The sequence below is a fragment of the Salmo salar genome, chromosome 18, assembly GCF_965601325.2.
Source record: "Salmo salar chromosome 18, fSalSal1, whole genome shotgun sequence".
In the NCBI taxonomy this organism is placed as follows: domain Eukaryota; kingdom Metazoa; phylum Chordata; class Actinopteri; order Salmoniformes; family Salmonidae; genus Salmo; species Salmo salar.
This window is the reverse complement of record NC_138308.1, coordinates 20,401,091-20,416,891: the sequence shown is the minus strand read 5'-3', so window position 1 is coordinate 20,416,891 and position 15,801 is coordinate 20,401,091. Positions and strand designations below refer to the sequence as shown.

At 42.1% G+C, this 15,801-nt stretch overlaps 1 protein-coding gene across 2 annotated transcripts in view; it reads left to right on the top strand.

The window, feature by feature from the left end:
* Nucleotides 1–15,801, top strand: part of LOC106577002 (cGMP-dependent protein kinase 1) — a 144,226-nt gene that overhangs the window by 52,356 nt on the left and 76,069 nt on the right. For both annotated transcript variants that reach the window (XM_014154633.3, XM_014154632.3), the window contains exon 3: nt 14,215–14,328. In XM_014154633.3, coding sequence (XP_014010108.1) covers nt 14,215–14,328 — 114 coding nt within the window. The remainder of the gene's footprint in view (nt 1–14,214; nt 14,329–15,801) is intronic.

Genomic DNA, 15,801 nt, shown 5'->3' with positions numbered 1-15,801 from the left:
CTAAATGTAAATTTCATATTCAATCTAATTATATTTGATAAACTGATCTAAATTCATCGTGTAGATGTTATTATTTTAAGGTTACACATTGGAGGAAGGGTAATCTGATCCTAGATCTGTGGCTTGGGGGACCTTCTACCCCGAGCATAGAAGTGGGACTGTCAACTGTGCCTGGGCTATGTGTTATCCTCTATGAGACAAATCCTCCCCCATTTCCTGTCCATGATGTTGTGTTGTGAGAAAAAAATATCTGTCATAAAGAAATAATTGCGCTGTACCCCATGGATGACCCTTCAAACTCCTTGAAACTCATTACCTAATAGCCTGCAGGAAATGAACTGATGCTTTTCCAAATTAGGTTTACGTATAGTAATAAATAAGCATTGCATGAAATTTCACTGAATGGCGCCCAGACAATGGCCTTGCTACAAACCATTTTAAACGGTACTGTCTCAAGTGTCTCCTCTTTCCCAAGGTATACTATGTATTCCCCTTTGCACTAAACCATTTGTATTACTCATCCAAACGGACTTGAGATGACGAGGGTGGATATATGGATATAATAGACCTGTGTCGTTTACCGTTTAGGAGTAGGCAGGGTGGAGCCGAGGCCATATCTCTTACCCCGGGCTGCTCCCAACATCAAGGGCAAAGGAAAAGCAGCAGGCCTCTGGTTTGGAATGCATCCAGTGTTTCCTCTGCCTTAAACTGAGCCCTGAAGTCTCCCTTATCACTCACATTAAAATGTGAACCCACATTAATGAGGGTATATACAATAGGCGAGCAAGAGAACGGGATGTGCCCCAATAAAATACGAGTACAAAGCTTGATTACATTTAGCAAGCACTGTAGATAAGTGTTTTATGGTACTTTGCATTTTCACTTCAGATATCAACTATTTTATTGGCCCTCTAGCGCAGCCTGTAATTCAGTGACTGGGGTGGTGAATGGACATGCTGATGTTCAGTTGCTCTACAGTATGGCCCTCATAGGCAGTGAACGGGGTCATCACAGCACAGTTCTATTTGAATGGGATTTGAATAGCACTGCCGTTGAGTTTGCATGGACGTGGTGATCTAGATGACCTCAGTGTCTCAACACCACGTCCTCTTAACAGATCCTCAAAACAAATCTCCAAATGAATGTAATGATGTAAGAATAGGCTGTGTGTGTGTGTGTGTGTGTGTGTGTGTGAGAGAGCACGATCTGTCTGAGCTATGGAATTTCCCTGAACAAACAGCTTTTGTGGATTTTAGCTAATTAGATCAGCATGTAATCATGCATGTAGTTCTGCTTGAACAATCCCAACAAATTACACTGGATCAACAATAAGCTGCTGGACCATCTTGGTCGGGAAGAATTAACCATTCAGCAAATGGTAATTCAAATTCCCGCTCAGCCCAGTCAAAACTGTTCGCTGCTCTGGCACCCCAATGGTGGAACAAGCTCCCTCACGACGCCAGGACAGCGGAGTCAATCACCACCTTCTGGAGACACCTGAAACCCCACCTCTTTAAGGAATACCTAGGATAGGATAAAGTAATCCTTCTAACCCCCCCCTTAAAAGATTTAGATGCACTATTGTAAAGTGGTTGTTCCACTGGATATCATAAGGTGAATGCACCATTTTGTAAGTCGCTCTGGATAAGAGCGTCTGCTAAATGACTTAAATGTAAATGTAAATGTAAATGGTAAAGTACGATAAGATACAAATTGATTATGCCTGCATGTCTATATACACTGAGCGTACAAAACATTAGGAACACATTTACATTACATTTAAGGGTGCAACTTCCTAATATTAAGTTGCACCCACTTTTGCCCTCAGAATGGCCTCAATAATTCAGGGCAATGACTCTACAAGGTGTCGAAAGCGTTCCACAGGGATGCTGGCCCATGTTCACTTCCATGCTTCCAGTTGTGTCAAGTTGGCTGGATGTTCTTTGGGTGGGGACCATTCTTGATATACACGGGAAACTGTTGAGCATGAAAAACCCAGCAGCGTTGCAGTTCTTGACACAAACCGGTGCGTCTGACACCTACTACCATACCCATTTTGTCTTGCCGATTCACCCTCTGAATGGCGCACATGCACAATCCACTTGCCACAATTGTCTCAAGGCTTAAAAATCCTCTTTAACCTGTCTCCTCCCCTTCATCTACACTAATTGACGTGGATTTAACAGGTGATATCAATAAGGGATTATAGCATTCACCTGGTCAGTGTATGTCATAAAAAGTGCAGTTGTTCCTAATGTTTTGTACGCTCAGTATATATTTTATAATACTCGTTGACAGATCCAGTACACAGTCATATGCATATGAAGGCAAAACATGAGTCTTACCTGCAGCCTTTTTCTCTATTATAAAACGGGTAGTAGGCTCAGGCATCGTAGCCATTGTGACCATTTATAAAACTGTTTTTTTGGATTCTGGATGCTGATTGGTTGATATGCCACAAAATACCATGATGTGTTAATGTCATAATTCCACTGTCCCGCAGCCCAGGCAGGAAATTCATAAACTTAATCTCCCTTGGGGATAAAAGCTCCTACACGTTATTTTTCCATGCTACTATTTGATTTACAACAGTTGGGGATTGTATAAACCTAACTGACTGCCTATAATAACTGTGCAACAATGTATAATTTTACAAATGCGACCATTCATGTGCCAGTAGGCTAACTAGTCCAAGAATAAACGTGAAACTAATAATTCACCATAGAAACCGGAAACACTCAGAATTCCATGAATTCATTAACCAGCGCATTTTGGCCTATGTAGGCCTATTGGATATTTATTAAATCATTATTTATTGAAGTTCTTGTCTCTCATCATCATTGAATCTCTGCTAGCTAGCTACACACCAATTATTTGTTTAGCATAGCAACGTCAAATGAATAGAATGATTAGAATTAATGACTGGGTCAAAACATGAGAAAATAACTAGTCTCGCCATACCTCCAAAATCATGTTGTTGTCATGCCTCCCTTGGAGGTCTGGAGAATTTTGTATTGCAAAAATGGTTTGAACAGTACACTGGCAAGATTTTAAATGGATGTTACATTTCAAGAACCCTCCCCTCAGATGCACATAGAAGGGCTGCTGTGTTATATGCGTCACTGTTTTACGTCCGGTTAGGTGTTGCCTATGCTAGTATCAAATGCTAGTTTTCAAGTTATCAAGTGTGGCCGACAGTCTGCGATTTATATCATTTTAAATTGAAAGTGGATTACGCTGGTAAAGTCAAATGTCATAACACGTTCTAAACCGCACTGATGACAAACATACTTTTTTTCCCCACATGGCTGCTGGGTGCGCTTTGCTACCACCAAAAATAGTGAAGATTACTCATTATTTGGAAGATTATCATTATAGGGACCGAAAAAACAGAGGCAGTGGGAGAACCTATTCAAGTAAGTAAATACTTTTTTTTATGTTAAAAAACTATTTATTATTAGCAAGCTAGCTGGCTACAGTAGGCCACTTTGTAGGTCAAGTTAACTTAGCTGCTAGCTAGCTAGCTAACTTTACACAATGTTAAACTAAGTTAATTAAGTGTCGTCAGCTATCTAAATTCCTATTAGCTAGCTATGTTGACGAAATCATTGTAAATTAAAAACACAGTTTCCAAATGTCTTTGTAGACAGCAGCCATGGAAAAGGGTGAAATTGCAGCTTCAGCTGTCAGTAAAGGGAGAGTGAGTAAGGGTGAGTGTAGGTTACTGTACTGGATAGGGAAGGTCATTTTGTGGGAGGACATTATAAAAAGATTCTCCAGTCCATAGAGGGGAAACTTTGAGGGCAGAGAGATAATAGCAATAAAAAGTGCCTTGAGAAAGTATTCAAACCCCTGCACTTTTACCACATTTTGTTGTGTTACAACCTGAATTTAAATTTACTGATCACTGATCTACACACAAATCCTATAATGTCCCAGTGGAATTTTGTTTGTAGAACCAAAATTAATAAAACATTTAAAGCTGAAATGTGAGTAAAAATGTGCTTAACAAATCTCATAATAAGTTGCATGGACTCATTCCGTGTTCAGTAATAGTGGTTCACAGGATTGTTACATTTTTTAACTACCCCATATCTGTACCCCACACATACAATACAATTATCTGTAAGGTCCCTCAATAGATAGTGAATTTCAAGCACAGATGCAACCACAAAGACCAGGAAGGTTTTTTCAATGCCTTGCAAAGAATGGCATCGATTGGTAGTTGTGTAAAAAAAATAAAGCTGACAGTGAATATCCCTTTGAGCATGGTGAAGTTATTCATTAGGCTTTGGATGGTGTATCAATACACCCAGTGACTACAAAGATACAGGTGTCCTTCCTAACTCAGTTGCCGGAGAGGAAGGAAACTGCTCAGGGATTTCACAATGAGGCCAATGGTGATTTTAAAACAGTTACATTGTATTTACTCCACAATATTAACCTAATGTGACAGAGTGTAAAGAAGGAAACCTGTACAGAATAAAAATATTCCTAAGCATGCATTCTGTTTGCAACAAGTCACTTAACCTCTACGGGATCGGTCCCCACCCCACGGGACGGTTGAGCTAATGTGCGCTAATGTGATTAGTACGAAGTTGTAAGTAACAAGAGAATCTCCCAGGACATAGACATGTCTTATCTGGGCAGAAAGCTTAAATTATTGTTAATCTAACTGCACTGTTGAATTTACAGTAGCTATTACAGTGAAAGGGGAAAAACCTAGTCAGTTGTCCAAATTAATGTATTCAACTGAAATGTGTCTTCCGCATTTAACCCAACCCCTCTGAATCAGAAATGTGCCTTAATCGACATCCACATCTTCGGCGCCCGGGGAAAGGTATGTTAACAGCCTTGCTCATGGGAAGAACAACAGATTTTTACCTTGACAGCTCGGGGATTCGATCCAGCAACCTTTTGGTTACTGGCCCAACACTCTAACCACTAGGCATTCTGCCTCCCACCACAAAAAAAACATGCTATTGTTTGAGGAGAGTGCACAACAACAAAAAACTTTTACCACGGCAACTGGTTTGATACATTCACCTCTGAAGGTAAATAATGTACTGACATTCAGTAATCTTTCTCAGATTTTTCATCCTGAGGGTCTCAGAGATAAAATGTAGCATAGTTTTGTTTGAGAAAATACATTTTTATATTCAAATGTAGGAACTGGATTCTACAGTTTGAACCCCTGCTGTGTCTCTGCACAGAATATGCATATCCTTACTTCAGGTCTTGAAGGTCTTCAGGTCTAACTACAGGAAGTTAGATTTGGGTATGTCATTTTAGGCGAAAATGTAAAAAAAGGGTCCGATCCTTATGTAGTACCACAAAAAAATTTGCTAAATAAATTAACTTTTTATTCTGAATACAAAGCGTTAGGTTTGGGGCAAACACAACACATCACTGAGTACCACTCTTCATATTTTCAAGCATGGTGGTGCCTGCATCATGTTATAGGTATGCTTGACATCAGCAAGGACTAGGGAGGTTTTTTTAGGATAAAAAGAAACAGAATATAGCTATGAGCACAGGCAAAATCTGAGAGGCACTGGGAGACTAATTCACCTTCCAGCAGGACTATAAACTAAAACACAAGGCCAAATCTACACTGGAGTTGCTTACCAAGACAACATTGAATGTTCTTATGCTCCAAAGGTGCTTCTACAAAGTATTGACTCAGGGGTGGGAATACTTTATGTAAATGTGATATTTCTGTATTTAATTGTCAAGAAATTTGCTATAATTTCTAAAAACATGTTTTCACTTTTTCATTATGGGGTATTGTGTGTAGATGGGTGAGAAAAAAATATTTAATTCCTTTTGAATTCAGGCTGTAACACAAAAAAATGTGGAATATGTCAAGGGGTATGAATACTTTCTGAAGGCACTGTAATATTCAGTGCTGTCTGAGTATAATGAAGCCTGCTTCTTTGTGATACTTTCTGTCCTCAGATATGGAAAGCTGTGAAAGCCTGTTTTCAGCTCAAGAGAGACGTCTCAATGAATGTCCCAAGAGACTAAGGGTATATCCTATACCATGGGTTATATGTGTAGGCCTATCTATGTTAGCACATGTTATATAAAAAAATACACTTAAACATCACACACAATGTATCAACCTATTACAATTGCAGCAGGCCAACCCTGCTGGTGGTCTGCTGGGTGTGCAGGGTTCTGTTTCAGCCCAGCAATAACACACCTGACTGAACTTATCAAATGTAAGTGTGCTATTGCTGGGCTGGAAGTGTGCTCACCCAGTAGATCAGGGATCTGTGGAGCAAGGTTGGCCACCGCTGTTATGGAGTTTTTTTGTTCACCTGAAATGATGCTTTAGTAATAATAGCCTACATGTTACTACTCAACTATATATTGCTGTTTACACTAAGATGTCTAATCTATCAGGTTTGAAGGCAAGACCCAGATGCAGACTGTGTCGAAGTAGCAATGTTTATTACAGCAAGAGGGCAGGCAAAACGCCAGATCAAGGCAGGCAGGGGTCAATAACCAGAGTAGTGGGGGAAAAGTACAGGACGGCAGGCAGGCTCAGGGCCGGGTCAGGCAGAGGTCGGTAATCCAGAGGCGGGGCAAAGCTACAGGATGGCAGACAGGCTCAGGGTCAGGGGCAGGCAGAGTGGTCAGGCAGGCGGGCTCAGGGACAGGACAGGACAGGCAAGGGTCAAAACCAGGAGGGTGCGAAAAAGAGAGACTGGGGAGAAGCAGGAGCTGAGACAAAAACGCTGGTTGACTTGACAAACAATACGAACTGGCAACAGACAAACAGAGAACACAGGTATACAGTGAGGGGGGAAAGTATTTGATCCCCTGCTGATTTTGTACGTTTGCCCACTGACAAAGAAATGATCAGTCTATAATTTTAATGGTAGGTTTATTTGAACAGTGAGAGACAGAATAACAACAAAAAAATCCAGAAAAACGCATGTCAAAAATGTTATAAAATGATTTGCATTTTAATGAGGGAAATAAGTATTTGACCCCTCTGCAAAACATGACTTAGTACTAGGTGGCAAAACCCTTGTTGGCAATCACAGAGGTCAGACGTTTCTTGTAGTTGGCCACCAGGTTTGCACACATCTCAGGAGGGATTTTGTCCCACTCCTCTTTGCAGATCTTCTCCAAGTCATTAAGGTTTCGAGGCTGACGTTTGGCAACTCGAACCTTCAGCCCCCTCCACAGATTTTCTATGGGATTAAGGTCTGGAGACTGCTAGGCCACTCCAGGACCTTAATGTGCTTCTTCCTGAGCCACTCCTTTGTTGCCTTGGCCGTGTGTTTTGGGTCATCGTCATGCTGGAATACCCATCCACGACCCATTTTCAATGCCCTGGCTGAGGAAAGGAGATTCTCACCCAAGATTTGACGGTACATGGCCCCGTCCATCGTCCCTTTGATGCGGTGAAGTTGTCCTGTCCCCTTAGCAGAAAAACACCCCCAAAGCATAATGTTGTTTGACATCCCTACCTCCATGTTTGACGGTGGGGATGGTGTTCTTGGGGTCATAGGCAGCATTCCTCCTCCTCCAAACACGGCGAGTTGAGTTGATGCCAAAGAGCTCCATTTTGGTCTCATCTGACCACATCACTTTCACCCAGTTGTCCTCTGAGTCATTCAGATGTTCATTGGCAAACTTCAGACGGGCATGTATATGTGCTTTCTTGAGCAGGGGGACCTTGCGGGCGCTGCAGGATTTCAGTCCTTCACGGCGTAGTGTGCCACCAATTGTTTTCTTGGTGACTATGGTCCCAGCTGCCTTGAGATCATTGACAAGATCCTCCCGTGTAGTTCTGGGCTGATTCCTCACCTTTCTCATGATCATTGCAACTCCACGAGGTGAGATCTTGCATGGAGCCCCAGGCCGAGGGATATTGACAGTTCTTTTGTGTTTCTTCCATTTGCGAATAATCACACCAAATGTTGTCACCTTCTCACCAAGCTGCTTGGCGATGGTCTTGTAGCCCATTCCAGCCTTGTGTAGGTCTACAATCTTGTCCCTGACATCCTTGGAGAGCTCTTTGGTCTTGGCCATGGTGGAGAGTTTGGAATCTGATGGATTGATTGCTTCTGTGGACAGGTGTCTTTTATACAGGTAACAAACTGAGATTAGGAGCACTCCCTTTAAGAGTGTGCTCCTAATCTCAGCTCGTTACCTGTATAAAAGACACCTGGGAGACAGAAATCTTTCTGATTGAGAGGGGGGTCAAATACTTATTTCCCTCATTAAAATGCAAATCAATTTATAACATTTTTTACATGCGTTTTTCTGGATTTTTTTGTTGTTATTCTGTCTCGCATTGTTCAAATAAACCTACCATTAAAATTATAGACTGATCATTTCTTTGTCAGTGGGCAAACGTACAAAATCAGCAGGGGATCAAATACTTTTTTCCCTCACTGTAACACAGGGGATAATGGAATAATGGGGAAGATGGGCGACACTTGGAGGGGGTGGGGACAATCACAAAGACAGGTGAAACAGATCAGGGTGTGAAATAATCTTTACATACAAGTTAGCTTATTTGTACATTTTGAAGTGATGAAGTGTTGCTTCTTTGAAGTGAAGTGTTTAAACTATTATTCAAAATGAACTAGTGTGGATGTTGATGAATCACATAACACAATCATGCAATAAAGTGCAGTTATGTATTTCATGTGTCTTTGTTTCTGTGTTGTATTCTCAAATGAACATTTCCTTTTGTCTAGTTGTAAGATCTCCAATCTGTTTTATTTGATTGTCACTCTCTCACAGTATATGCTATGTGAATCCATTTTCCAGTTTATCATATGGGATGCATCGTCCATGCAACCATTGGCCTACAGTTTGATGGCATTACTGGCCATCTGAAGCAGAGAACAGCTCAATTTAAAATGATACCAGTAGACACTGTATAATTAGTTATACCTAGGTTAGCTGACTTTTCCCAAAACAAACCTCATTGTGGCTAGCTACTTCTTGTACCTCATGGTCGCCTTTTCAGACAAATATCACTTCAGAAACATCTAAATAAAAAATATTGATATGGCCAGCATTGTAGACCATTTATCCCCTCATGCTGCAGCTTTAGCTCATCTCGAAATAACATAGAAATGCTGTGAAAACCAGCGTGCTGTAAACATTCAAAAAACAATTGTCACCAGTGCTTGTTTTGTGGAAATGATTTGCCCTCATGCACTGTTGATCCTGTAGCACTAATCTAGTGAGCACCTTTGGAGCTCCGCCCAAGCAAGGCATTTGATCGGTATGACGTGTTACGAGGCATCACTGATTTATACCAGGTTACCACCCCTCTTTAGCTGATTTCTGCCATGGAACTTCCCCAAGCTTCCCATTTTAGGGAAACCTGGTTTGTGAAGAGGCTAGAAAAGAACTAACAATCAGCCCGCTTGACCAGCAACTTCAGAATGCAAAAACAAATGTACTCATGAAAAATAACGTTTTTTACTGAAGAAATGTCATGAATATTTTATAAGTATGTTGGCAACCGTTTTATAAAAGCATTAAGGCCCTCGAACCCTGGCCTAAGAACAGACCTTCCCTCAGGCCTAAGAACAGCCCTTACTTGTAAGGTTCACCTTTCACCTGCCTGTTTGCCTACCTGTGTATGACCATTGCCTGCCTGTGACCACAATTACATGATGTAGTACATGAACATGAATTATTATTGATAATCCCCAGGTTCTCATGCCTTATTGCTTAAATACTAAATACCCCTCGGGTATTATTTCATTGTTGAATACTTGTTTCTGATTGGCTTGAACGGCATTCTAGAGCGGGGGTTCCCAAACTTTTTCACTCTGGGCCACCCTTCCATCGTTGGGGAACATCCCGCGCCACCCCCAGCACACGCATGCCATATCTGTTTCTATGGGCACAAGCACTATTCATGAGACAAACTGTCCTCAACCCTTTTGGTGGAGATAATTTTGCAGGTTTAAAACTTATTTTACACATTTTGTCATGGGGTGCAAAGAAAATGTTGTAGTTTTAAAGCTTATTTTCTTGCAATTCTATACATTTTGCCGTGTCTGATGTGTATTCATGTGTTATTTGAGTGACAAAGAAAATACAACAATATCTATGGGCTAAAAAACCAAAATAAAAAAATGGTGCCTGACATGGGCTAGTTGATGTAGACATTTCTGACAAGTTATAAATAGCTCTTTAAGGTATGCAAAGACTAACATGACAAGAGGAACTGATGCTGCACTACCCGATTTCGAAATTGCACCTTGTGCATTCTACTATTACAACGTTCAAGAGTAAGTTTAAAGCCGGACTGAGTTCCTTTAAAACATAATAATAATAGAAATGCTGACCTATGCGTGCTCGAGTTTGCGAACTACTGTTCTAGTGCATGCATTATTTGCCTATAACGCACGGTAATCATACATCGTGTCATCAGATGAACTCACGCAAAACAAATCCCCTTTTTGAACTGACTGACTGCTTCTATTACCATAGAATATTGAATTGGATTTTCACTTGTCTGCATAGAACGTTATCATCTAGATATCGTCTAGATTTTATCTAGGCTAGGGTACCAATTTACTTGGACATTTTATATCCACTGGATATAGCCTATAAGTTCAGGCGTCCAAGTGTCTTCTCACATCGCTGCATAATAATAAATATTTTGACCTTCATGGTCCATAGACTGCAAGAAACACATTTCCAGCAGTTCAGATTATTGTTTTAACTACCTGTGTGTCCTTCTTATAGCCAACTACATAGCCTGTGTATTGAAGTAGTAACATTGTGTTTAGGTGTTAATGTGAGTTTGATATGTTCTAGCAGAATAACTAAGGGGTTAAATGGGAGTTTTATATACTGTGGACAAAGTCAGTGCTGCATGCAGGAGTGACATTAGAATATTATGCGTTTTCAACAGACTGTGTCACACCTGTTCCCACTCACTGGCACTCAAGGGCACCAGGCTGCCCATCATTACACACACCTGTAACCATCATTACATGCATCAAGGCAATATTGGACTCACCTGGACTCCTTTACTTTGTTGATTGCCCCCTCTATATCTGTCTGTTCCTCATTATTGTCGTAATTTTTCCCCTGTCCAGACACTGTCCTTACATTTTACACTGTCCTTACACTGTCCTTACATTTAGCAGACACTCTTATCCAGAGTGACCTACAGTAGTGAATGCATACATTTCATACATTCTTTTTGTACTGGCCCCCCGTGGGAATCAAACCCACAACCCTAGCGTTGCACACACCATGCTGGCGTGGGAAATACCATGCTCTACCAACTGAGCCACAGGGAAGACTTGGTTGTTTCCTTGTTTGTTTTATGTCGGTTATTTACTATATGTTCACTCCCTGTACTTGCTTCTCATCTCCCAGCGTCTGTCCTTACAGAATGCAGACACAACAAGTTTTTTGTTTCGGTTGGTGAAGTCGGGTCCGCGGCCTCTGCCGAAGAAACCGGGGTTCCTCGGTTGGCTCGTCTGGCTTCCACTCCACGTCATGCCTTAGCCGGTTTGCCTGGCTCACATGCCTCAGCCGGCTCGTCAGGCTCCCACTTCTCAGCCGGCTCATCAGGCTCCCACGTCTCAGCAGGATCGCCAGGCTCCCAGACCTCAGCGGGATCGTCATGCTTTTACGGCTTGTCAGGCTCCCACGCCTCAGCTGGCTTGTTGGGCTTCCACACCTCAGCTGGCTCATCCGACTCCCATGTCTCGGCCGGCCTGTCAGGCTCGCCCAGGTGGGACGTCGGATGGCACCCCTAGAGGGGGGGCAGGGTACTGTCATGCCTGTTCCCCCTCCCTGGCGCTCGAGGGCGCCAGGCTGCCCATCATTATGCACACCTGTCACCACCATTACGTGCATCACCGCAATATTGGACTCACCTGGACTCCTTAACTTTGTTGATTGTTCCCTCTATATCTGTCTGTTCCTCAGTTTGTTCCCCGTGTCAGCCTTATTGTCGTTATGATTCCCCTGTCCAGACGCTGTCTGTCACGTCCTGACCATAGAAATATGTTTTTTTCTATGGTAGAGTAGGTCAGGGCGTGACAGATTTTTCTCTCTATGTTTTCTATTTCTATGTTCAAGTTCTAGTTTTGTATTTCTATGTTGGGGTTTTATTTGGGATGATCTCCAATTAGAGGCAGCTGGTCCTTGTTGTCTCTAATTGGAGATCATACTTAAGTAGGGGTTTTTCCCACCTGGGTTTGTGGGAGATTATCTTTGAGTCAGTGTATGTTTCACCTCTGCATCACGGTTTGTTGTTTTTGTTTTTCAGTTATTTATATGTATTGCATAGTTTCACAGTGTAAATAAAATGTGGACCAACACACACGCTGCACTTTGGTCCGCTTCTCCTTACGACAACCGTGACACTGTCCTTGTTTGTTTTATGTCGGTTATTTATTGTGTTCACTCCCTGTACTTGCTTCTCATCTCCCAGCATCTGTCCTTACGGACTGAGCCATGGTGGTTTATTGGCTAGCCTTCAGTTTGATTAGAATGCAATGATAGCGCGGGGTGAACCATTGCAGTGTTTAATAATCGGGACAAATGTTGATTTCCGCCTAAATAGACATACCGAAGCGTAATTATTTTCATGAGATGGCCATAAACAATCATTTGTAATGTTGCATAGTTTTAGAAAGGTCTGGAACTCACCTTTCTTGTAAAAATAAATACACATTGCTGAGGTGTACTCACTTTTGAGGACACAAGCTCAATTACATTGTACAAATGTGAAAAATCCTAAGATCTTTTTTCCTATTCAACAAAATAGGGATTGAATTGACTGAAATTCTTTTTAAATATAGTAAAAATTGAATTGACTATAAGATTTTACCTTTCTTATAACTGTAAAATAAATATTATCATACTTAGTGACGGTACAACATTGCCACCATTTCATATAACTGACGACAGTCTTTTCTCCTAAACATCCACTGAGCTTTGCTGATACACAGTGAGATGAAACCTCAACTTTTGGATTCGCTCAACTGTCGCTTTGCATATACTGTCTTCCAGGCTGAGCTCCATCGCTCAGAGGAAGAGCAACTTGATTCTTTGACTGGATAGGCCAGAAAATATGACACGTCACTCCCTATGCAAATGTGGGGTCTGAAACCTGATACTTCAAGTCAACTCTGCTGAGAGTGGTAGTGGAGAGCGTTCACAGAGCACTTTGTACACCAAAATGTCAGTCGGAACCAGTCCAGAACCGCTTAAAGTCTCCCAAATAGGTAACTTAACATATAAGAGGTAATGTGTTTTTTTATGGTGGAGCATTCTGGTTTATCCTCTCTTCTCCAGCTGTCTCTCTGTCTGCTTAGCGAAAGAGGATGAGTTTACACAAAGGTCGTAACACAAAGTGAGCTTTGAAGAGCAGTAAAGAAGTTGTACGTCCCCCCCCCCCAATTTTTTTTATTGTTTTACAAAGCGAAAGTTCTGTTTTTTGGTGGTGGTGAGGTGTGACATCACATATGCATGTCTGTCACCCTTGTATTATCACAAACTCTGACAGGTGTTTGGGACTAGAGCTTCTGAAAGTTCAACTTCCAGAATGTGACTCACTATTCTCTTCTCCTTTTCTCACCTCCTTTCTAATCTTCTGCTTCAGTTATTTTCTTCAGGTACCTGCCAATCACCACAGTCTTTTTTCCCAGTTCCCCTTTTCTTACCCAATCAGAGCTCTAGTTCCTCTGGAGTATGGATATCTCCGTGATGAGGTGCATCCAAACACAATAGCTATACTCTGCTCCAATCACAGACAAACAGGCTGGGCAATCACACCCATCAGCCTTCACAGGCCCCAATTACACAGAAAGGATGTCCTGCACAATTTCAGGACATAACCCGTTGTCTCTGAACTATTTCCTTGGTTTGGGTTTAATATTTTATATTGATCTGTCATACTGTTGCTGCTGAATGCCAAGCCATTGTGAACTGTGTGATTTCACAGTCTACTTTATGCTGTATCTTACTGCTTAGTCATGCATACTAGGGGATAATAGTATGTGATCCATACAGAGATTGAACCTGCAGTCTATCAGTTTATTAGCATCCTGCTCTGATGTACTTTGCTAGATGGGCCACGATGATGTGCAAAGTCAAGTACAAGGGATATATAACTGTATTTTCAGTTATATTATTAAGAGTGTGTATTTGTATGTGTGTTTCCAGATATATTAAAAGTGTGTGTGTGTTTTTCAGATGGTAGAGTGGAGGTGACAAAGGAGAGTGTGAAGCTGTGCACCATGGGACCTGGGAAGGTGTTTGGAGAGCTGGCCATCCTCTACAACTGTACCAGGACAGCAACTGTCAAGAGTGAGTCGACACACACCAACCCTATATCGCTGTCTAAACACACACACACACACACACACACACACACACACACACACACACACACACACACACACACACACACACACACACACACACACACACACACACACACACACACACACACACACACACACACACACACACAGAGAGAGAGAGAGCTCAGTGTGGAGTCAATCAGGACCTGCCGGACGGTGAGTCATCCCTCAGTAGACATAGGAAGGAATCACCCTGTTATGTACTAGCAGAAGCATGGAACACACTGATAGCATTGTTCCAGTCAAGGTGAAACAGCCCTCTAGCCAAAACATGTTGGATTTTACTCTGGTTGAGTAGCTCAGAACACCCAAAGTGGTGCATTTGACATGCAGCTCACCATTCTTTTTTTCTCCTAATGGTTGTGCTTTAGTTTTCACCTCAGGTTTTATCATCACAGGCCTACACACATGAATATATACATACACCGAAAGGTTTCTAAGTCTGTGTCCATATTTCAGTGAGCCTGTGTGTGTTATGAGAGTGTGTCAGGATGAGGAATGTGTGTTTATGGAGCAAAGAGGAAATGGGTACAGGCTGGAGCTGTAGGGTTTGGATATGAATAACACGGGATCGACATAGAACTGTGTGTTAGGACATTTACAAGGGACGCAAGCACTCTCTTCTCACACGTGTGCACATACGCACGTACTGTACACTTTTGTACACCACAGCTGAAGAATGTTGTATCTGAAACAGTTTCATTGACAGGCCCCAGTCAGCTTCACATAAAATCCCTTAAATCACTTAACCACTATTGATTCATTAATCAATTACTCACATAGTTGATGGATTTTCATGAGGTAGTGGCTGGTGACTAAACCGCTAGGATGTGCAGTAGCCAAGGTGTGAAGGAGATAGAGTCCCTGAGGTGATGGCTGAGATTGGAGGAGAAAGATGGGAGGAAGGGGGTTGGGGGGAGAGAGTTGAAGGGTGAGCTGAGAGGAGAGATGCGCGGGAAAGTGATGAGAAGGGAGAGGTGAGGCGCAGAAAAGAAGGGAGATAGGTGAGGAATGGAAAGATGAGAGGTGAGGAAGCCGTCACGCTATCAGTCAGTCTGCCACCTCCTACCTGTTCCTCTGGTTCCTCCAAAGTGTTGGATCTCATGACTCAGTTGCCATGGTGAGGAGTCCTAAGGGAGGGTTGGGACTGAGTATCTGAGGGATTAGATCTACTACACAACAGTTACAGAGTGTCTCAACCATCACGGTCCCCTGACTCCCTACACTCCCACTCACATGTCTCCCACAACCACTGCTCACACACAAGACCTGTTGAATTTATCTAGGTGCATGAGGAAGTCTGTGTGTGTGTGTTATCTAATCAACCAATTCATTGTGCTGCCATTATGAAGCATCTAGGAATGCATATGCACATGTTCTTCTAAGGGATTATTCCAGTGTGCGCTCCTTAAAGTAT